Source organism: Erythrolamprus reginae, chromosome 1 (genome assembly GCF_031021105.1).
Source record: "Erythrolamprus reginae isolate rEryReg1 chromosome 1, rEryReg1.hap1, whole genome shotgun sequence".
NCBI classification, from domain to species: Eukaryota; Metazoa; Chordata; class Lepidosauria; order Squamata; family Dipsadidae; genus Erythrolamprus; species Erythrolamprus reginae.
In genome coordinates, this window is record NC_091950.1 from 108,555,277 (window position 1) to 108,578,361 (window position 23,085).

Genomic DNA, 23,085 nt, shown 5'->3' on the forward strand with positions numbered 1-23,085 from the left:
CTTCTGCCCCAGCTGGACCACAGAGCTGCAAATGTTGGAGACTGCTGCTCTAGGCATTGTCTGAGCTCCTAATATTTAAGTAAAGTCTTTTGATTCTTGAAATAGCAATTGTATGTTCAAATGCCTAATACTATGAAGGATTCTTAAAATGTCTGTATGTATGTACAGTACGTTATATTGAGATTAATTAACTATAAACATATAGGAATTGCGCAGTGGCTCACAAAGCTAAAATGCTGGGCTGCCAATGGGCAGGCTTGTGTTCAAGACCCATTGTTGCTGCGGGGCAAGGTGAGGTCCTGTCACACACTCCAGCTCCTGCTAACAAGCAGGTGACCACAAGTAGTTTAATAGGTACCACTTCTGTGGGCAACTACACAGGGAAATGAATAGAACCCCAGGCAATGGTGATACCACTTGCAAATTCTTTCTAAGAAGAAAAAAATTATAAACACTGCATTCATAATAGAAATATCCCAAATATTTGTATACAGTAGTACCTCTAGATACGAGCTGCTCCACATGTGAGTATTCCAAGTTATGAGCCGCGACGCGAGCGAAATTTCTGTTCGACACCTGAGCTCAAATTAGGGATATGAGCCGAGCTTTCACTAGGTGATGCAAGAATCTCCTTGCTTCCGGTTATCTCGGCGCAAAAAACAAAGTCTAAAGGCATTTGTTCGAGATGCGAGTTGATCGACTTACAAGCTCGGGTCTGGAATGAATTAAACTCATATGTCGAGGTACCACTGTATATCTAAAAATGGAAATACAATGTTAACTGCTCCTATTATTTCAGTATAGTTCTTATGCTGAAAAAAACCACCTATGATGGCAATAGTTTCTAGATAAGACCTGAAATGCTTAAATAGCCTAAAATTACTGCAGCTCTAAGCCATATATTCTCACTTGGCTGCAATGTCAAATATGTTTAAGCTTTTAACTGTCTTACGTAAAAGCAGGGTTTTATCCATACATCTCTAAACTCTTTTAAGTATCTTCAGTTCAAGCTCTTTTAGAGAATACATTTTCCAATGTTTTATCAAGAGTTTAAAAGTAGTTAACGGTACCCTGTGAATCTGAAATACATGGAAAGGCAGTTCGTAATTATTCAACATGCTCTTTATCAGAGTTTGTATGAGCATTTTCCAGAAATGTATTTTGTTATTTTTAAGAGAATTGTTCTCTTCATTTCATCTGCTATTCATTTGATTATTCTTGCCTTTCAAAAAACTAGTTTTTTTGTGCTTGGGTAATTAAGTTGGTCTATCTTTAAGAGACTGGCTAGTATTTAGAAGTTACACAGATTTTGGAAAGTTTCCAACAGTTTCTGTTCTCACAATTAATCCTTCATCCACTAAGTTACTCACCCCTGTGTACAGTTTTTGTAATAGCTGTACCTAATTTATCATCCAGCCAAGTTATGAATGTGCAAAAGACTAGTAAAGATTTTAATATACTACAGATTATTATTTAGCCATGTGTAAACTCTGAACAATATTTTCATGGACAAGGAGTTAGTGCTATTCAGCGGATTTCTAAATATACTTTTAATAAAATATGTACAGTATGGGTATAGAAAAAGCAATTAAAGATAACAAATGGGATTTGGTATTCTACAGCAGACCCAAGCTCTATCATTTCAGCCCAGAGATACAGTTGACAAATTCAGTTATATCATCATTCCCTGGGAATTTTAGAAGCTGCTGTTCCAACATATTTAAAGGGCAATAGATTGAGAAGGCTGAATTATGTGAACCTAAATTAACAACTCCACAAGCCTCTTGTTCTACTTCCAATCATATTTTATTTGTTTATTAAAAATATGTATATGACCACCTCTCTTAAAACAAGCAGATTACAACAACAAAATTGATAAATCTAAAACAATCATGAAACAATAAAACAAAAACTTGCCCCTTAAGTATCCCCTTACAATACCTTGCAGCAACCTTCAATTACTCTAATTCCTTACTTTCTATCAATAGAATTCTACCCTAGCAGTTCTGTAAAAAGCCAGGTGTTTATAATCTTTTAAAAGTCTAAAAGTCTCTTTTGCACTAATCTTACAAACAATTTTTTAAGGAAGTTATTCACATTTTTAATAAAAAATTACTAAGGTTTCAGTTCACAGATTACTACCCCCCTGACTGATTTGTTTAGCCAATCCCTTTTAACAGGAGATGTTCCTGATGATTGGAGAATGGCCAGTGTTGTGCCTATCCACAAGAAGGGCAGTAAAGAAGAAGCTAGCAACTACAGGCCAGTTAGCTTGACATCAGTTATAGTTAAAATGATAGAGACTCTACTCAAAAAGACGATAAATCGGCACCTAAAAACCAATAACTTATTGGACCCAAACCAGCATGGCTTTACTTAGGGCAAATCATGTCAGACTAATCTCATTGATTTCTTTGACTATGTCACAAAGGTGTTGGATGAAAGTGGTGCCGTGGATATTGCCTAGCTGGACTTCAGTAAAGACTTTGATACGGTTCCACATAAAGAGCTGATAGATAAGTTAGTGAAGATTGGACTTAATCCCTGGATAGTTCAGTGGATTTGCAACTGGCTGAAGCGAGCTGTTGTTAATGGCGAGTATTCTGAGCAGAGCCTAGTTACAAGCGGTGTGCCATAAGGGTCTGTTCTGGGTCCTATTCTTTTTAATATCTTTGTGAATGACATAGGGGAAGGTTTGGTAGGGAAGGTTTGCCTATTTGCCAATGACTCTAAACTGTGCAATAGGGTTGATATTTCTGGAGGCGTCTGTAATCTGGCAAATGATTTAGCTTTACTAGATAAGTGGTCAAAGCAATGGAAACTGCAGTTTATGTGTTTCTAAATGTAAAACAATGCACCTGGACAAAAGGAATCCTCAATCTGAGTATTGTATTGGCAGTTCTGTGTTAGTAAAAACTTCAAAAGAGAAGGATTTAGGGGTAGTGATTTCTGACAGTCTCAAAATGGGTGAACAGTGCAGTCAGGCGATAGGGAAAGCAAGTAGAATGCTTGGCTGCATAGCTAGAGGTATAACAAGCAGGAAGAGGGAGATTGTGATTCCCTTATATAGAGCGTTGGTGAGACCACATTTGGAATACTGTGTTCAGTTCTGGAGACCTCACCTACAAAAAGATATTGATAAAATTGAATGGGTCTAAAGACGGGCTACAAAAATGGTGGAAGGTCTTAAGCATAAAACGTATCAGGAAAGACTTAATGAACTCAATCTGTATAGTCTGGAGGACAGAAGGGAAAGGGGGGACATGATCAAAACATTTAAATATTTTAAAGGGTTAAATAAGGTTCAGGAGAGAAGGGTTTTTAATAGGAAAGTGAACACAAGAACAAAGAGGTACAATCTGAGGTTAGTTGGGGAAAGATTAAAAGTAATGTGAGAAAATATTTTACTGAAAAAGTAGTAGATGCTTGCAAATGTCCAGCAGATGTGGTTGGTAAATCCACAGTAACTGAATTTAAACATGCCTAGGATAAACATATATCCATCCTAAGATAAAATACAGGAAATAGTATAAGGCAGACTAGATGGACCATGAGGTCTTTTTCTGCCATTAATCTTCTATGTTTCTATGTTTCTATATTTCAAAACTAAGGTTACAAAGGGCTCTTCGGGTTTCACAAAGTTCTTGTTAAACCTGGAATTAGGACAAATATTAACGAAGTGTTCGAGACTGCTTATTCCTGCACAAATTTTCTTAGTCTATTAGAGGAGCAAAAGAGGTTTGTCTCTCAGTCATTGTGATCCACCTGGATTATATGAAACTACACCGGTATCTTCACAGAAGGTAGATTTTTCATTGGCTGCTCCTACTGTGTAAAATTATTTTTGGCCTGAATTGAATCTAGCATCATTTTTTCCCCATTTCCTGGTGAAGTTGTAGCTTTTTCCTCTGCTTTTTGCTGGATTTATTCAGTTGATTTATTAATTAGTGTTGATACCTCTGATTGATGTTTTAAAATGTATTCTATCCCTATTAGCTGTGTTAAGTGCATTTTAAACACACACAAAAACCTGGCAAAAAAAGTGGCATAGAGAGAGGGGTTTTTTTTTTCAAACTTGTAGAGCTCAGCCTTGCCTTTTATGATGATCACTCGAAATATTTTTGTAGACTAAGGTTGTATTACTCCGTGGATGTTTTCCTTTGAGGAAAACCTCTTGAATGAAATGAAACTTCTGAACAGAGACATGCTTTGATCTGGGGATAACTAAAACATATTTAGATAAAGGAGCCAGAACTGTTCTCCCTTTGGAAACATAATGAGTTAAAAATTGCTGTAATATGTTTTTATGATTATAACATTCGAAGATGAATTTTGGGTGGTGCACTAAAGTAATTCTTGCATTACTCCTTATTCTAAGATAGATATTCTTTGTTTATTAATTTTCTAGAGAGCTTCCAGATGATATTCTTATCCAATTGATACACTTCAGTATTTCTGTGTTCCTAAAGTTCTTTTCTATTGAGAATGCAGTCTAATAGATAACATAATCTTCCATTTCAATTTTATAATAAATGGTAAATTCCAATATTTAGATTAGATTTAGATTTAATTGGATTTGTATGCCACCCCTCTCCAAGGACTTGGGGCAGCTCACATCATGTACAAAAACAGAGAAACAGTAATAACAATCCAATTAATAGTACATTAAAAACAATCTTTAAAATTCTATTTAAAAACTATCATTACAATTCATTCAAAAATCATACATATTTCTAAAATGATAAATTCTTGCATTCAGCTAGCTTAAATCAGTGTGTGTTTTTGCTATAAAATGTTTAATAAATATTCTTTTTTTAAAAAAGAAGCCACTCCTTCAGAAACAATGAGATACATTTGTTTCAACTGTACATTAGATATCTCCAGAGACGATAAAATTGGCTATTTAAAGAAATGGGAATCCAAATAGAAAACTTGCAGAACTTTTCAAACCCACGTTGATCTTTAGAACTTCTTTACAAGACTAGGATACAAACATACAAGACTAGGATACAAACATAACAGCAAAAGCCTGAGATTGTCTGGGAATGAAGAAAATGAATATATTCATAAATAGCAGTAGCACTTAGATTTATAGGCCACACCGTAGTGCTTTATACATTCTTCGGCCAGTTTACAATGTCAGCACATTATGTCCATCAATCTGGGTCCTCATTTTACTGACCCCAGAATTATGGAAGAATAGATCACCCTTGAGTACCATCAGAATCAAAGCCCATCAGAATCTAAATAAACAAACAAACAAACACTCCAGTATTGCAGGCAAACTGGGGGGCAGAATTTGCCTGCAATATTCAATTCTAACTACTGTGCCATGAGGGCTCCTCCAATAATTCAAATAAATTTGAATTTTAAGTACAATTCAGATTAGTGTACCCCAGAGGCCTATGTTCATCAGATTTATTGTACTGTAACATATCTAATTCAATCCAACATTAAACACCACTTACCAAAAACAAAATAAAACCAAAAAACCAAAAAGAGTCTGCATCTGAGATCACATAAGAATAGAAAAGTATTTTTTGAGTCGGAAATGTAAAGTGTGTATGTAAGTGCACAAGTGCATCAGTAGTGGACTTTACTACCGGTTCGCTTGCGTGTGATGCTTCTGCACATGTGTAGAAAAGCTCCGGCTGGATGGGCGGAGCCTCCCACTGCCAACCGTACCAGTTCTAAGAACCATTCAGAACCGGGAGCAGCCCACCACCGAGGTAGATACTCTGCTGATAAACTCTAATTACTTCTTATCTAAAAGTTGCATTTTTCCATAGCGGAAGATCCAGAAACGCGCAGGTTACGAACTGTCAAGAATATAGCTGATCTTCGGCAAAACTTAGAAGAGACCATGTCTAGTTTACGAGGAACTCAGGTGTCTCACAGGTAAGAGACACATTAATTTTATTTCTTTGCAAGAATATAACTGTACTGTCCATTCTTTACTCGTTTTCTATTTCTGAAAGATTGTTATGAATGGCTAACAGAAAATTAATTCAACTATACACAGCACTTTATTATTTTTGTTTTACGCAAAAAACTAGAACCTGTACCATATTAGGACATAACTGAGATTAATGGGAGAGTAAGTTTAGGAAGTGGAAGAAACCATTTCAGAGAGGGCTGTGTATAAAGGCTGAGCCTTGGAAAAATATTAGTTAAATATTTTTAGGTGATGTTTGAATAGAAAGGTGCAAAGGTTATTTTTTAAACAGTTACCTAGGTTTACTTCTGAACCTCTTTCAATGTATTTTAACCAGATTTACATTATTGTGTTTAAACAAGCAGCTGAACTGCATTTGACCTGTTTGATAAGGCACATAGCTTGAATTCCTACCTAGCCTTTGGATAAACAAAGCTTTATAATTCTATTAATGGGGTATGCATGGTCATATTTTTAAAGCAATGAAAAGGATTCACTAGTAATATTTCAAACATAAATCAGAATTGTCTATTGTTGCATTATAGCACATAATAAAATTGCCAATTTAGGCAATCAACTAAATGCTTGGAAAGAAACCACATCAAAGAAGTAGTATGATTCAACTGTGGAGTTTTACTTACCCAGACACACATATTTCATCCAAGTCCTCCTAGTTTTTAAATGATACAATCAAAATTCCAAAAATACAACAAACAGAAGGCAAAATATGAAAAAGCTATCAGTAATGTAATACAACTAAAAAGTCCTTAAATCCCACCTAAAACCTGAAAGCACAAAGCCAAATAGTTTTCTTAGAAGTAATATTCCCAAAGATACTTTCTGTCCTAACTAGAAAAGAAAGGAAAAGAAAAGAAAAGAAGGAAAAAAAGCTTTAGCCTAAAATGAATTCACTGTTGGAAAAATTCCCTAACAAGTTCAGTTTGATAGATTTGTTCGTTAAAGTTCCATAGTCATTTATTGTTTTAGAGGAGATTTCAGTAGTACACAGCATTGGTAAATAATGCAGTTATTAATAATAAATAGCCATGATTGATATCTTCAAGCAAAGGTCACATCAAGTAGCACCATACAGCCTCTAAGCTGTTAAGTGTATTAAGTGGACTTCTGTAGGTTGCCTTGACCAAATGTGTTGCCTTCTATGGCCAAATTAATGATCCTCTGCCCCATAGTTTAGTAATAAGATTTTTAAAAATCCTTTTCTGGCTTTTCTTTCATCCCAGATACCTAGTATTTAAAATATTAAAATAAAATATTTCTAAGATTTGCTGAAATGTATCACATCTTGAATCTTTTCCTATTTAAAGCACCTTGGAGACCACCTTTGATACCAATGTCACCACTGAAATAAGTGGACGCAGCATCCTCAGTTTGACTGGTAGGCCAACACCCTTATCTTGGAGACTTGGGCAGTCCAGTCCCCGCCTCCAGGCAGGTGATGCTCCATCAGTGGGTAATGGTTATCCTCCAAGAGCCAATGCCAGCCGATTCATCAATGCAGAATCAGGGCGTTACATGTATTCAGCACCATTGAGAAGACAGCCAACATCTCGGGACAATAATGTTTGCCACATGGATATCACAGACAAAGGAGGTGATGAAGTAGATCTTGAAGGAATCAACATGGATGCTACAGGTTATATGAGTGATGGAGAGGTCCTTGGGAAAAATATAAGGACTGATGATATTACAAGTGGGTGAGTACAATCAAAATCTGTTTGTTACTTTAAAAACTTTGATTCTCTGCTTTTGAGATAAAATTAGTTTAAAATTAAATTTAGTTAAAATGAAGCAATAAATCTATTGGTTAAATATATAGTAGCTCATTACGGTTATTGATGAGATCAGATTTAGAAGTAAGGATCAGACAAAAAAGAGCTGGCGATGATAACAAAATAAAAGTAGTTTTTCACATACAGTAGACTTCTGTTTGATAGTAAGGTGCACATCTGATTGAGCAATATGATTGTGAAACCACTTGAAGTAATGGGCTCCCTTTCTGTACATATTTTCAAGCAGAGTCTAGACAGCCATTTGTTGTGGGTCTTTCAGAAGATAGATACGTTAGTTTAAATTGCCTTTTCCATTTCTATGAAATTGCCTTTTCCATTTCTTTGAAATTGTTACCTAATTACCTAATTGAAACTTTTGTTTGTTTAGTTGTCAGCCTCTGAATGGGGTGTAAAAGAAAATATATGTTTATAGCTCCATCTAGCGGTGAGCGACTTCCTTAGTAAATTTGCATCTTAAATTGAACCCTAAGTTTCCTTCCAATTAACTGGTATTGTAGAGAAGAAGGGGAAATTTTACCTTTGAGTTACATGTAAAAATTAAAATAATCAGGAAGGGAAGGTTGCTTCTGATAGTTACAATGGCTGAATTATTCTTAAGGCATACTGATAAACAGAATTTATAACTAAATCTGTTCTTTAATAACTGAATTCCAGTTAGAACCCCACATTTATTTAGGCACTATAGGCATTGTGCTAAATAGAAGTAACATCCAATGCCCAACATTAGAATGGGACTAATAAATGAAGCTGATGCCCGTCTTGGTCCAAGCACTGTGCCCAACCACAGGATGGATGGAATTGCTGTTCTGGATACAATAGAAGGCACAACTTTTATCAGTTATCCCATGTATACAAGTAGCCCTTGACTTACAAGCATAATGGAACCTGCGCATTATAGTCATAAGCAGCAGTGGGTTGCTACCAGAACGGTAAAGGCTGCCACACTGGTAGTAAAAGTTGAGTTGCGCTTGCAGCTTTGAGTGTTTTGCATGCGTGTGTCCCGGCATGCTTTTGCTTCTGTGCATACGCAAGAAGCAAAATCTCAAGAGGAGATTTATTTATTATTTTTATTTATTTATTAGATTTGTATGCCGCCCCTCTCCGCAGACTCGGGGCGGCTCACAGCAGTGATAAAACAATATACAGTAACAAATCTAATATTAAAAGTCTAAAATAACAAATCTAACATTAAAAGTCTAAAACCCCCATTATTTAAAAAATTTGCACGTGCATGAGATTTTGGTGAATTTTTTGCTTCTGCACATGCGTGGAGGCAAAAAAATATCACCAAAATCTCTCTCGCATGCACATCCCCTTGCAAGATTTTGCTTCCTGCACATCCACAGAAGCAAAAACATGCTGGGACACGCACACATGCATGCAAGATACCCGATGCTGCAGTGCAGTGCACCAGTAGTGGCAGTAGGGGGCAATCTGCCCCTGATCATAAGTGATGACAATCATAAAGAAGGTTACTCACATGAGCTCCCGAATTTTATGACCTATTTTGCGGTGGTTATTAAGGAAATGCCGTGATCATAAAATTGTTGTAAAGTGAATGCCATGCTCATAAAGTGAACCCATTGTTTGCTACGGGCCAACTTTTTGGCAATCGAAAATAAGTCAGTAAGTGTTGTATTTCCTCTATACAAATCGATGGTGAGACCACACTTGGAGTACTGTGTACAGTTCTGGTCACCGCGCCTCAAGAATGTTCCAAGAATGGAACTGGAAAAGGTGCAAAAAAAGGGCAACAAGAATGATCAAGGAAATAGAGCACCTCCCTTATGAAACCAGGTTGCAACGCCTTGGTCTCTTCAGCCTTGAAAGGCATTTAAGGGGTGACTTGATTGAAGTGTATAAAATCATGCATGGGATAGAAAAGGTGGATAGAGAAAAATTCTTTCCTCTATCACACAATACCAGGACGAGGGGGCACTCCCTAAAGCTCATAAATAAGAAAGTGAGAACAAATAAAGGGAAATATTTCTGCACCCAGACGGTCATTGGTTTATGGAATTCACTTCCAGAAGAGGTTGTGACAGCTGTCAGTTTTGATAGCTTCAAGGCAGGATTAGACAGATTCGTGGATGCCAAGTGTATCGGTGGTTATTGAAATGGATGTCCATGTGCCGCCTCTATGTTTGTTGACGCAGGCAGGATTATCTTGAGTACCATTTGTTGGGAGTCAAGGGAAAGGGAGGGTTTTGCCTTCTCTTTCTGCTCAAGATCCCCATGTACAATTGGTGGGCCACTGTGTGACACAGAATGCTGGACTCGATGGGCTTTGGCCTGATTCAGCATGGCTCTTCTTATGTTCTTATGTTAAGATCATCATAAAATGTGATCACATGACCATAAGATGATTGGACAGCCAGAAATGTGGATCTGTTGCTGAGTGCCCAACATGCAGTCTGATACGATGGTGAAAGAGGTATCAGAATTTCAGAACCAAGTTATAGGTATCTCAGGGGAAGCCACTATAACTTCAAACAGCCACTCAGCAACTTGTCGTAAGTTAAGGACTAACCATATTTAAAAGTGACTGAGATATTAAGTATTAGCCTATACATTTCTCAGAAATTTCGCAGGAATCAAACTAAATGGCTTATCTCAGTTTTGAAACTTTCTGGGAGTTGAAGTTTACCTATCTAGCTGGCTGGGAACTTAGGTCTAGGAAATAGAACTCTCATTGCCATTTATTCTGTTTCTCTGGCTGGGTTGATAATTTACCTTAGAAAGATGCAGGTCATTTATTACTGGCAAGTCTTTTTTGACTATCAGATGAATTCCCAAATGTGAAGTTGTTGGAATCTGAGAATAACAAATGTCATAGTCTGCAATGGTAGAGACTAAATTCTGCAAAGTTGATTTTGGATTGTATAGAGTATGGGCTAATATTAATGCTTGCCCAAAGGAAGTCAGCATTCCCCTATCCCCATTATAAAGACAGCTTTGGCTGAGCTTTCCAAATGTAATGTGGGACATAAACTGTTTTGCCTCCAGGGAAAGGGAGTTAACACACTAAACAATGCAATCACCTAATCATACTGGACTAGTGTCTACACAGTTACAAACAGATGTTTTTGTAACATCACTTTTATGATTCATGCCTACCAGATGTCCATAATGTAGAACCAAAGAAAATGAGGAAACCACATTTCTTACTGTGGTGGAATTAATTTAGGTAATACTTGTCTTTTGAATTAAATATATTTTGGGAAACATCTAATTGTGTGTAAGCTGTGTGGTTCCCCCCCCCCCCCTTTTTGCAGCAAATGCATTTGTAAAATATCTAACATGTCATTCTTGAAGAGAAGTAATAGAGGAAACAATCTTTCCTGGAATCCTCTTTGAAGTATGTCTACCAAAAAGATTTAGTAGTGAGCAGCCCTACAGCATTTGGGAAACAAAGGACTATCCTCCTGTTTTTTTAACTTTTGTAGCCTTCAATAGTTCCTGTTTGTACACAATCAACATTTAGCAGTTTGCACATTTCAAAATAATAATAAGGCAAAATACCAAAATGAAATAATGAAAAGTTTACACTTTTCAAAATAATGAAAAGCAAATCACCTGATCCTCACCTTTTAAAAAAAAAAGTAGGGAAGAAATCAAAAGTAAGAAAGCCAGTACATAATTGGTAACATAATGCAGAATTAGGTGGACCTTGTTTAGATACAGAACAAGTTTTATCTATTCAGTAGAAAAACACATCTTCTCCAAATGCACACCAACTAATTTGTCTACATTTGGTTCCAAATTTATGGTATTCCTTTGATGTACATGATTAAAGAACATCTGTACCGCAATGTATAGATCTCTTTGTCCAAAAAAAATCATTGATGTGACAACTATTACAATATTTGAAAGAAGAAAAAAGTGGTAACAACCTCATCTATTGAGGGAACTAATATTCCTTGTCTGACCTCAATTTCATTTTCTAAGCTGGGAAAATGTGTGGTTATCATTTGTTAGCAATCTCGTGAGAAAAGTAGATGAAGCAAGAACCACAATAAATCAAAAGCATAGAAGAAGCTACACCCTAGCCTAGGAGAATTTTCAGAAACATTTTATATTCCTTTAAAGAGAAGAACAAAAATTACCCAAGTTTTTTTTCCAGGCCAATTAACATTGATTTTTGAATGTGGTATTTACCATTCTGACTTGAGCAATTTAAAAAGTGAGGGGAAGTACTGTTATTAAAACTGGTCAGGCCATCCTTTGCTATGTCTTAACTTTCAAAATAGCCTGAATGCCCTTTGTTTAACTGATTTGTGTTCCGCTGTCATTTTCTAAGTGGTAAATCTCTTATATTTTTACTGGCAATTAGATATGAGAGAGTGCCAAAATATTTGTTGCAGCCACAACAAATCCAATGGCCAAGAAAAATTGTTACACCTCCCCCATCTGTATTGGGTCATGGGAAATGTTGTAGAGGCTTCACTTCCAGGTCCATCCAAGCCAAATTCTGGCAGGCAACCTTGTAGGGTATCTTGAGGTTACAAATATTTTCTTTCCTGGCTTGTCACTATCTGAAAATATCTATGACCTTGCTTGTGTCTCTGAAAAATGTAAGAGGCTTAGGTGCTTGTTCTGAAATCAGTTAACTCAGCATAGAAACTTGTCTTATGGTGGATACTGAAGATCAACACAAGCAGTCAGCCTACTTAGAGATTATAAAAAATTTATCTGCAGCTCAGTCTTCTCTTTAGGACTGTGACTAATTCACACTATCATAATTAATGGCACTGGATGTACATTGGGATACAAGCATACAAACAAACGTGATCTCTTTACTCTAAGTAAGTACAAGGTGTTGGCAGAGAAAGGTGTTTGCCTTCAGGTTCTTTTGTCAGTACAGTACAAGGAAGGTTCACCTTTCTTGGTAGTTCACATAATAGTTGCAGAACAACATGGAATGTGAGATGGCCCATTCTTTATTTTACAATTCCCTTCCACTTAATAGTTAATTGCCAGGCTATTCATCTTCACACTGAGGCAAGGCTTTTAATGAAAAGCTAAGTGTAACCATGGGTTAAATTGCCTGTAAAATATAAGGATGGTTGCGCTATCCCAATACAGTGTTCCCTCGATTTTCGTGGGGGATGCGTTCCAAGATCGCCCACAAAAGTCGAATTTCCGCAAAGTAGAGATGCGGAAGTAAATACACTATTTTTGGCTATGAACAGTATCACAAGCCTTCCCTTAACACTTTAAGCCCCTAAACTGGAATTTCTCATTCCCTTAGCAACCATTTAGATTATTACTCACCATGTTTATTTATTAAAGTTTATTAAAAAAAATATTTATTAAAGGTGGACGAAAGTTTGGCAATGACGTATGATGTTATCGGGCGGGAAAAACTGTGGTATAGGGGGAAAAAACAGCAAAGTATTTTTTAATTAATATTTTTGAAAAACTGTGGTATAGCCGTTTCGCGAAGTTCAAACCCGCGAAAATCGAGGGAGCACTGTAATATCAAATTCCTAGAATCTATGTACAGATTACTTATGATTTTAAATGCCACCTCGATCCCTATAATCCACAGTGTCAAAAATTACCCACAGATTTTAATAATAAAAATGCTACTTTGGGATATTGCTATTCTCCTTTTGATTTTTTTAAATAATGATCAAAATAGGGGTGTTAGTTCTTCTGTAAATTTTTGAATCTGCTTTTTATAATGTCTCAGCAGGTGGCAGCATCTCACTAATGTTCTCCCACTTAGAGGATCAGGCCTAGTTATCAGTTTAATGGGACGCTATCAGGGAGTATAGAGTTGAATAGGAAGACAATAAACTACGGCCAAGAAAATTACAGTTTGTCCATATAGTCATCAAGTGCTGATCACAACTGTAGAGATTGTCAGTCATCTGGGTCATAGTTATCCAAAAGTGCTTTTTCAGGAGGTAACTGGACTTTCTTGTTTTTCTTTTGAAGATAAGGATGAATATACAATCTCTCTAGTAGCAACTTGTCCGCCTTCTCTGTTCTAGTCAATATATTGCCTTATAGATTTGAGGCCCTGGTTTGATGTTTTAAGATATATGAAATTGGGCTCTTTAATGAAAGCATTTTTAAAAACAAAACATTAACATGAATATGCGGTCATAGCCCAACCAGAAGTAAAACAATAAGAAGATGATTGATCAATTGTGTTATGTATCACGGGAAAAAGCTGGCAAATTGTCTTCCATGGTGTCTTCCAGGTGTTAAAGAATGAGGGTAGGTGCCACGGATCACTGGCAGGGAATTTGCTGCAGGTGGGTGCATGTGTATGTGGATGGGGAATGCTACAAAGTGTGAGGTCACTGGAAACTCATAAGACATAGTGGGACTAGCATTTAGACATATATCGCTTCATAGGGCTTTTACAGCCCTCTCTAAGTGGTTTACAGCACTGATTTTCAACCTTTTTTGAGCCGCTTCCCTGGAGCCAAGAGAGGATAAAAATGCCCTCCCCCATCCCCCAGAGCCTCTGTGTGAGCTAAAAATCTCTCTGGCACACACATGCATGTTGGAGCTGACCTAGGACAACAGCTCCTGTGCCAGTAGATATGGCTCCGTGTGCCACCTGTGGCACCCGTGCCATAAGTTTGCCATCACTGCTATAGACTTTGTATGGCTATTTAGATAGGTTTTTGTGTTTTGAAGAACCTTGAAATTCCAAGGTTTGGCAGGTGCAAACTTCTAGACAGTCTAGTACCGTGATGGCAAATCTATGGCACATGTGCCACAGATGGCACACAGAGCCATATTGAAGGGCATGTGAGGCGTTGCCCTGTGTCAGCTCCAGCACTAGCCAGTTGATTTTCAGCCTTGGGAACGACTGTTTCACCCTCCGGAGGCTTTAGGGAAACTTCTCTAAAGTCCCAGAGTGCAAAAAAACGCCCAACGAGCAAACCTGATGTTCAGAAACAAAGGACTTCCAGTTTTCCCATTATGCTGTTTTTTGCACTCTGGAGGCCCCAGGGAAGCTTCCTGAAGGCTCCAGGGTGTGAAAAATAGCACAACGGGCAAATCTGTTTTTCCAAACTTCCAGTTTGCCTGTTTGGTCACTTTTTCTACCATCCCAGGTGTCACTGAGGCCTGTACGCATATATGGGGTTAGGGGAAAATTGTGTGCATGCACAGGGCCAGCATGCACATGGAAGCACACATGCATGGGGGGAGGGAATGGGTGTGGGCACACACACACATGCTTACACACACTCACATGCTAGCACACGCACACACACACCCTTTCAGCGCATGAACCAAAGAAGGGTCGCCATCACTGGTCTAGTACAGTGATACCTCATCTTGCAAACGCCTCATCACACAAACTTTTTGAGATACAAACCCAGGGTTTAAGATTTTTTCCCCTCTTCTTACAAACTATTTTCACCTTACAAACCCACCGCCGCCGCTGGAATGCCCCACCTCCAGACTCCCGGTGCCAACGAAGCACCTGTTCTTGCGCTGCTGGGATTCCATTGAGGCTCCCCTCCATGGGAAACCCCACCTCCGGACTTCCGTTGCCAGCGAAGCGCTTGTTTTTGCGATGCTGGGATTCCCCTGCTGGGATTCCCCTGAAGCATCGCAAAAACACAGAAGTACGGAGGTGGGGTTTCCTATGGAGGGGAACCTCAGGGGAATCCCAGCAGCGCAAAAATAGGCGCTTCGGCTGGCAAAAGGGGTGAATTTTGGGCTTGCACGCATTAATCGCTTTTCCATTGATTCCTATGGGAAGCATTGTTTCGTCTTACAAACTTTTTACCTTAAGAACCTCGTCCCAGAACCAATTAAGTTTGTAAGACAAGGTATCACTGTACTTACATTTTCTCACTCATTTTGTGATGTATTATTCTCTCTTCAGTCAGAAAGAGGATGAATTCTGTCAATGGACAAAAGTCATTGAACCTAGTCATCAGTTAAAAGCTGATTAGAAATTAGAAGATAAGATATCTGCAAGGTTAGGGGAACAAGATAAAGCATGGATTTCTTTGAGTGTTGTGTAACATGACAAGATACAAGCTGTGCATTTAGTGCCCCTGTTGATGAGTGATGTGTGTAAATTTTGTCTGGAAACCATCAGTTGTACATTTTTCTATGACTGAGAGTTCCTATAATCTTTTCCTGCTTGGGGTGAAAATGTATGCGTCAATCTCTCTGCATTTAATCATTATTTTATAAAATTGTTACTTGGGATTATAAAAGAGTGATTTTGGTGGATAGTGGTTAAAAGAGCAAGTTTGGTCTCGTGGTTAAGGCACCAGGCTAGAAAGCAGGACACCATGAGTTCAAGTACCACCTTAGCCATAAAAGTCAGACTCTGGACTAATACCTTTCTATCAGTTTAGCCCACCTCACAGGGTTGTTGTGGGAAAAATAGGAGGGCGATACGTTTGCTGCCTTGAGTTGTCTGTAATAATAATGTAGGCAGGATACAAATAATTAATTGGATAAAAATATTAACAAAAATTCAGGTAAATCTCATAATCACCTGGTATTCAATTGTAGCATAATGCTGTCTTATTGTTATTAGTAGTAGTACTGTACCTGCATTTTAAAAATAATCTTGTGCGTTCTTAAATATTTTGGATCATCTCAAGATGTACAATCTATCCATCACATATCAGATTTGTCCACTAGGGGGAAATGTGACCAAGAGCTCCTAGGTCAAATAAAATTTGGCAGAAGGCATGCCTTATTAAATTCAGCATTTCCATTTTGAGTTTTCAACCCAATAGCACTGTTTCTTCAATCTGTTTCCTTCTTGAGGAAGTAAAACCAGGTTGCTTATTTCCTTTTTAGCATACCTAAGATTTCAACTGTACTTTAGCCATGAATATGTGGCTTTTCTCTAGATCTACCAAGGTCATTGCAAGTTTATTTGCCCCTAGCCATTCAAAAGATGGATGGGTGGAAATAGTTTCACTTCTGTTCATGTTCACATTTCAAACAATCTGCAAGATAGTGGGTGTGAAGCTAGAACACTGATTCTGGAAAATTTCAGGGGTCCCCCTCCCTGTAATTTTCCCATGTGCATCTTTTAAAAGAGGAGAGGAACACGTTTTTGGAAAAGCTGTAACATTATAAATGCTAGCATTTTCCCCCTCACTAATTATCCTCTAGTCATTCTTTACTGCATTGGTTGTTCTGAAATTTAATCAACCTTTTATTTCAGCCATAAATTCTACGCTCTTCTATATTTTCATTTACTTTCTATTAGATGTTAAGTAGAAACCACAAGATGACATACCACACTTATGGATAATGTGCAATAATAAATACCACATGGATTTCGGAAATGTGGTTTTGAAATTCATCTTAGCTACTTGCAAGTTTGATTGAAGCTTGAATTTGCATCTAAACTAAATATACTTGCAAGCTGCTAGCTTAAATTACTGATTAAATGAAGAAGTTGTTCTTGCTTTTGACAAAATTATTGTATTATCTTCTATCACTTGATAGCACTCTCTGAAAGAAGAAGTGTCATTTCAATATTTAGGTTGAGTTCATTCATTATGCTAAGTTCCATATTGTATTCTGGTTTGTTAAACCAGTGATTTTCAACCTTTTTTGAGCCGCGGCACATTTTTTACATTTACGAAACCCTGGGGCACATTGAGCGTGGGGGGGGGGGGACTAAAAAAGTTTGGACAAAAAAATTCTCTCTCTCTCTCTTCCTCCCCTTCACTCTATTTCTTTCTCCCTCCCTCTTTCTCTCCCTTCCTTCCTCTTTCTCTCTCTCTCTTTCCATCCCTCTTTCTTTCTCTTCCTTCCTCTCTCCCTCCCTACCTCCCTCTATGTCTTTCTCTCTCTCTCCTTCCCTCCCTCTCTTTCTCTCTCTCTCTTGCTTTCTTTCTCTCTCTTGCTCTCTCTCTTTCTTTCTCTTGTTTTCTCTCTTGCTTTCTTTCTCTCTCTCTCTTGCTTTCTTTCTCTCTTTCTCTCTCTCTCTTGCTTTCTTTCTCTCTCTCTTGCTTTCTTTCTCTCTGAGCTTCGCGGCACACCTGACCATGTCTCGCGGCACACTAGTGTGCCACGGCACACTGGTTGAAAAACACTGTGTTAAACAAACTATAATGTATGAGTTCACACAGCACATTGTAAATCATAATCTTTGGTTTTGTGGTCTATAATAATTATGTTTATATGTCAAACCATATAAAGCAAACCACATTTTAAATTTGCATTTTATAAATCTAGCCTGTACTTTTTAAATTACATAACTTAACAGTTTTACTTTTAAGCTAATTATCATAGCTAACTAACTATGCTATGATTTTTAACATTTAGCTTCTATTAGAAACATTGTTAGACTAAGTACCAAAATAAGATCATCTTAGCTTCATATAGAGAATCCTTGTGCTAAAGGAAATGTGGAAGCATAATTGTATGTATATCTCCAGGACCGCCTTCTGCTGCACAAATCCCAGCAACCGATTAGGTCCCACAGAGTTGGCCTTCTCCGGGTCCCGTCGACTAAACAATGTCGTTTGGTGGGTCCCAGGGGAAGAGCCTTCTCTGTGGCAGCTCTGACTCTCTGGAACCAGCTCCCCCCAGAGATTAGGATTGCCCCCACCCTCCTTGCCTTCCGTAAACTCCTTAAAACCCTCCTTTGCCGCCAGGCGTGGGGGAATTGAGATATCTCCCCCGGGCCTATACAATTTATGTATGGTATGTTTGTATATATGTCTGATTAATAAGGGTTTTTTAAAAAAATGTTTTTAAATTATTAGATTTGTTATGAATTGTTCTATTGCTGTTGTGAGCCGCCCTGAGTCTACGGAGATAGGCGGCATACAAATCTAATAAATAAATAAATAAAATAATAAATAATAATTACATCCCTATCATCTTGATTTCCCAGTACTGTTCCTGATCACTAAGATAACCTCAAGCAACATTGGTTACCAGTTTGCTTCTATGTCCAATTTAAGTGCTAGTTTTAACCTTTAAAGCCTTTTCTTGGCATTACTCTCTTCTATGTGTGGGTTTTGTATATTTATTTATTTATTATATATTTTTATTGTTTTTATATATTGATTGCTTTTCTTAATTGTTGTATGCTGTCCAGAGTTACATCTTGTGAGATGGGCAGCCATAAAAAGTTCATAAATAAAATTAGGGTATGATTGTTGTTGTGTTGTTATTCTGTCCCACTCCCAAAGGATTCTGGATGGCTGACAACCAAAAACAACAGTATAAATATCTCTTAAATATAAAACATAACCCACCCACCCTAAAACAGTACTATAAAGAACCCTCTAAAAACAGCACAAAACAATGTTAAACCCACAATTACCAAGCAAAATAGGTAAAAAACCATACATATCGTACTTGTTCGGATCCTGATGGCATACTATCTGATCAACAACCCCAGGCCTGCCGGAAAAGCCAGATCTTTATGGCTTTATGGAAGGCCTGTAGTGTGGGGGTAGTTCGGATCTCTGTAAACTGGTTAGAGAGGGCTACCACAGAGAAGGCCCTCCCCTGCAGGCCTGCCAGCCAGCATTGTTTAGCTGACAGGACCTGGAGAAGACCAACCCTGTGGGCCCTAATCGGTTGCTGGGAGCTATGCAGTAGGAGGCGATCTTGAAGATAGTCTGGCTTTATTCAGTGTAACCTCAAATCCCAATTGCTGCTAATCTCTGTGCTTAACATTCATCCTTACTCTCTCTTTGTCCTGATTCATAGAAAGAAAGTAATCCTATGTCACTTAGGATGCTTGCAAAGTAGACAGGTGGAATGCCTCTGGAATGTTTTCCAAGAGCTGGTTTTGAATGGAACTGCTCCATAGAAATATAAGAAACTTTTAGAACTTTTTATGTTTTCTTTGTGTTTAGTGGCCCATCCTTTGCTCATTCCTTTTGTCACAGGCTTTTCCCACTCCAAAACAGAGCCTGTCTGCTTTTGAAAATGTACATGCAAAAAAAATATATGTGGCGTTAAACATATTTAATATAACTACATGTTGGCTTTTTCACAGTTTGATTGTATGGAACCCTGTAATTAGATGGGAAGTTGATGTTCAGGATATTTTGAGTTCGTGCATATTTTTTTTAAAGTCACTTGGGTTAATTGAGTATTTTGGCTACATGACAACAAAATACAACATTAGAGCTTATGACTGAGCTACACCCTGACTTGATTTCACTCCTCTGTTCAAGTTTGTGCAGACTGAAACTTGAATTGACCCTAGCTAACTGGTTATTCATTTCTTTGTTTTCTCTTGAAAAGCAGGGCTTGTGGGCAGATTTTGCATTCCAGTCTTTGACCAGAAAGATCAAGTTGACAAGAGATGGTGGTCACTTAAGTTTGATGAGTGGACAAAATCCTGGAATAAAAAGCATGGTTTGGCAATAACATTAATCGAGTAGAAAGAAAAATCAGAAAAATGCAAATCTGCAGTGAACTAATGTTTCACTAGAAAAATTAAAGACCTTTATCCTTATTTCTTTAACTCTATTTTAATATGGTAATTCTTAAACGCTCATGCTTTAAGAGCCAGCCTATATACAGTATTTTGGGGTAAAGTCCCCACATGTTTTTCAAACTAACATTCAGTAGTTTTCCATCCCACTTCTGAAACCAACAGATTTTGCACATCAGTAATTAAAAGCTATGACCTAAAATAGCTCATCAAAGACTTTTTTAATCCTATTGAATTTATATATTAGATCATGGTCTATTTAACCTAGTGTTTTCTCACCATTTGGTGATGGCTCTATGACTTGTGCCATTAGTGTAAGTGCTTTACAAGCTACTATGATTATCAAATAAGACTAGCCATGTTCTTGCCTATAGAAACATAGAAGACTGACGGCAGAAAAAGACCTCATGATCCATCTAGTCTGCCCTTATACTATTTTCTGTATTTTATCTTAGAATGGATATATGTTTATCCCAGGCATGTTTAAATTCAGTGACTGTGGATTTACCAACCACGTCTGCTGGAAGTTTGTTCCAAGGATCTACTACTTTTTCAGTAAAATAATATTTTCTCATGTTGTTTTTGATCTTTCCCCCAACTAACTTCAGATTGTGTCCCCTTGTTCTTGTGTTCACTTTCCTATTAAAAACACTTCCCTCCTGGACCTTATTTAACCCTTTAACATATGTAAATGTTTCGATCATGTCCCCCCTTTTCCTTCTGTCCTCCAGACTATACAGATTGAGTTCATTAAGTCTTTCCTGATACGTTTTATGCTAAAGACCTTCCACCATTCTTGTAGCCCATCTTTGGACCCATTCAATTTTGTCAATATCTTTTTGTAGGTGAGGTCTCCAGAACTGAACACAGTATTCCAAATGTGGTCTCACCAGCACTTTATATAGCGGGATCATAATCTCCCTCTTCCTGCTTGTTATACCTCTAACTATACAGCCAAGCATCCTACTTGATTTCCCTACCGCCTGACTGCACTGTTCACCCATTTTGAGACTGTCAGAAATCACTACCCCTAAATCCTTGTCTTCTGAAGTTTTTGCTAACACAGAACTGCCAATACAATACTCAGATTGAGGATTCCTTTTCCCCAAGTGCATTATTTTACATTTGGAAACATTAAACTGCAGTTTCCATTGTTTGACCATAGTGCTACTTCACATAGATCAGTGCTCTCCCCCAACCTTTTGGGCACCAGGGACCAGTTCTTTGGAGAGAGGTTTTTCCACAATCTGCATTGATCATACTTTCACATGCTATCTGTATCCCACAGATAAGGCTTCACGTGTTTGAGCAGCCAGGTTGCTGGCATGCCAATCCATGGCCCAGCGTTTGGGGACCCCTGATATAGATGATATTTCCATGTTGAGTGCTCCAAGCATGGCAACAGTGCCAGAGAAATGCCATATGCTGGCTCAAAGTGTCAACCAGCTGTTAAAAGACAGTACCGTGGTACCTCTAGAAACATAGAAACATAGAAGTCTGACAGCAGAAAAAGACCTCATGGTCCATCTAGTCTGCCCTTATACTATTTTCTGTATTTTATCTTAGGATGGATATATGTTTATCCCAGGCATGTTTAAATTCAGTTACTGTGGATTTATCTACCACGTCTGCTGGAAGTTTGCTCCAAGGATCTACTACTCTTTCAGTAAAATAATATTTTCTAATGTTGCTTTTGATCTTTCCCCCAACTAACTTCAGATTGTGTCCCCTTGTTCTTGTGTTCACTTTCCTATTAAAAACACTTCCCTCCTGGACCTTATTTAACCCTTTAACATATTTAAATGTTTCGATCATGTCCCCCCTTTTCCTTCTGTCCTCCAGACTATACAGATTGAGTTCATTAAGTCTTTCCTGATACGTTTTATGCTTAAGACCTTCCACCATTCTTGTAACCCATCTTTGGACCCGTTAAATTTTGTCAATATTTTTTTGTAGGTGAGGTCTCCAGAACTGAACACAGTATTCCAAATGTGGTCTCACCAGCATTCTATATAGCGGGATCATAATCTCTCTCTTCCTGCTTGTTATACATCTAGCTATGCAGCCAAGCATCCTACTTGCTTTCCCTACCACCTGACTGCACTGTTCACTACCTCTACCTACAAACGCCTCTACTTACGAACTTTTCTAGATAAGAACAGGGTGTTCAAGATTTTTTTGCCTCTTCTCAGGAACCATTTTCCACTTACAAACCTGAGCCTCTGAAACTGTAACCAGAAAAGGCAGGGAGAAGCCTCCGTGGGGCCTCTCTAGGAATCTCCTGGGAGGAAACAGGGCCGGAAAAGGCGGGGAGAAGCCTCCATGGGGCCTCTCTAGGAATTTCCTGGGAGGAAACAGGGCCTCTGCCCTCCCTGTGGTTTCCCCAGTCGCACACATTATTTGCTTTTACATTGATTCCTATGGGAAAAATTGGTTCTTCTTACAAACTTTTCTACTTAAGAACCTGTCACGGAATGAATTAAGTTCGTAAGTAGAGGTACCATTATATTAAGAAACAGAACTAGATGGCAAACATTTATGTACATATGGTCACTTGGAGTCAAACCCAACACAATATAATACTATTCTGACTGAATAGTTTGTGGTTAGACAGTTAAGGTGGACACAGCAATTACTATTGCTTTGAGGAAGTGCATAGATAGTGCTACCAAACAGTGCTAACTCCCACATTGAGAACCTCAGAATTTTACTAGATGAGACCATAAACTGCATTTTGTTTCCTTAATAATTAGTCCATAAGCATGATGTTTGAAGGACTGCAACCCCCAATGTATAATTTCAGAGGAATGTTGCTTCTAATACTAAAAGCCATCTACTATTAGTCATCATGGCTAATATTTTCATATTTTCTCCTCCTTGCTAGGTACACGACTTTCCAATGGCTTTTGCTTGAATAT

General features: G+C 37.9%; 1 protein-coding gene across 5 annotated transcripts in view; it reads left to right on the top strand.

Moving 5' to 3' along the window:
* Window positions 1-23,085, top strand: part of NAV2 (neuron navigator 2) — a 395,483-nt gene that overhangs the window by 201,445 nt on the left and 170,953 nt on the right. For all 5 annotated transcript variants that reach the window (XM_070761666.1, XM_070761675.1, XM_070761699.1 and 2 more), the window contains 2 exons: window positions 5,790-5,898; window positions 7,261-7,650. In XM_070761666.1, the coding sequence (XP_070617767.1) occupies window positions 5,790-5,898; window positions 7,261-7,650 (499 nt within the window). The remainder of the gene's footprint in view (window positions 1-5,789; window positions 5,899-7,260; window positions 7,651-23,085) is intronic.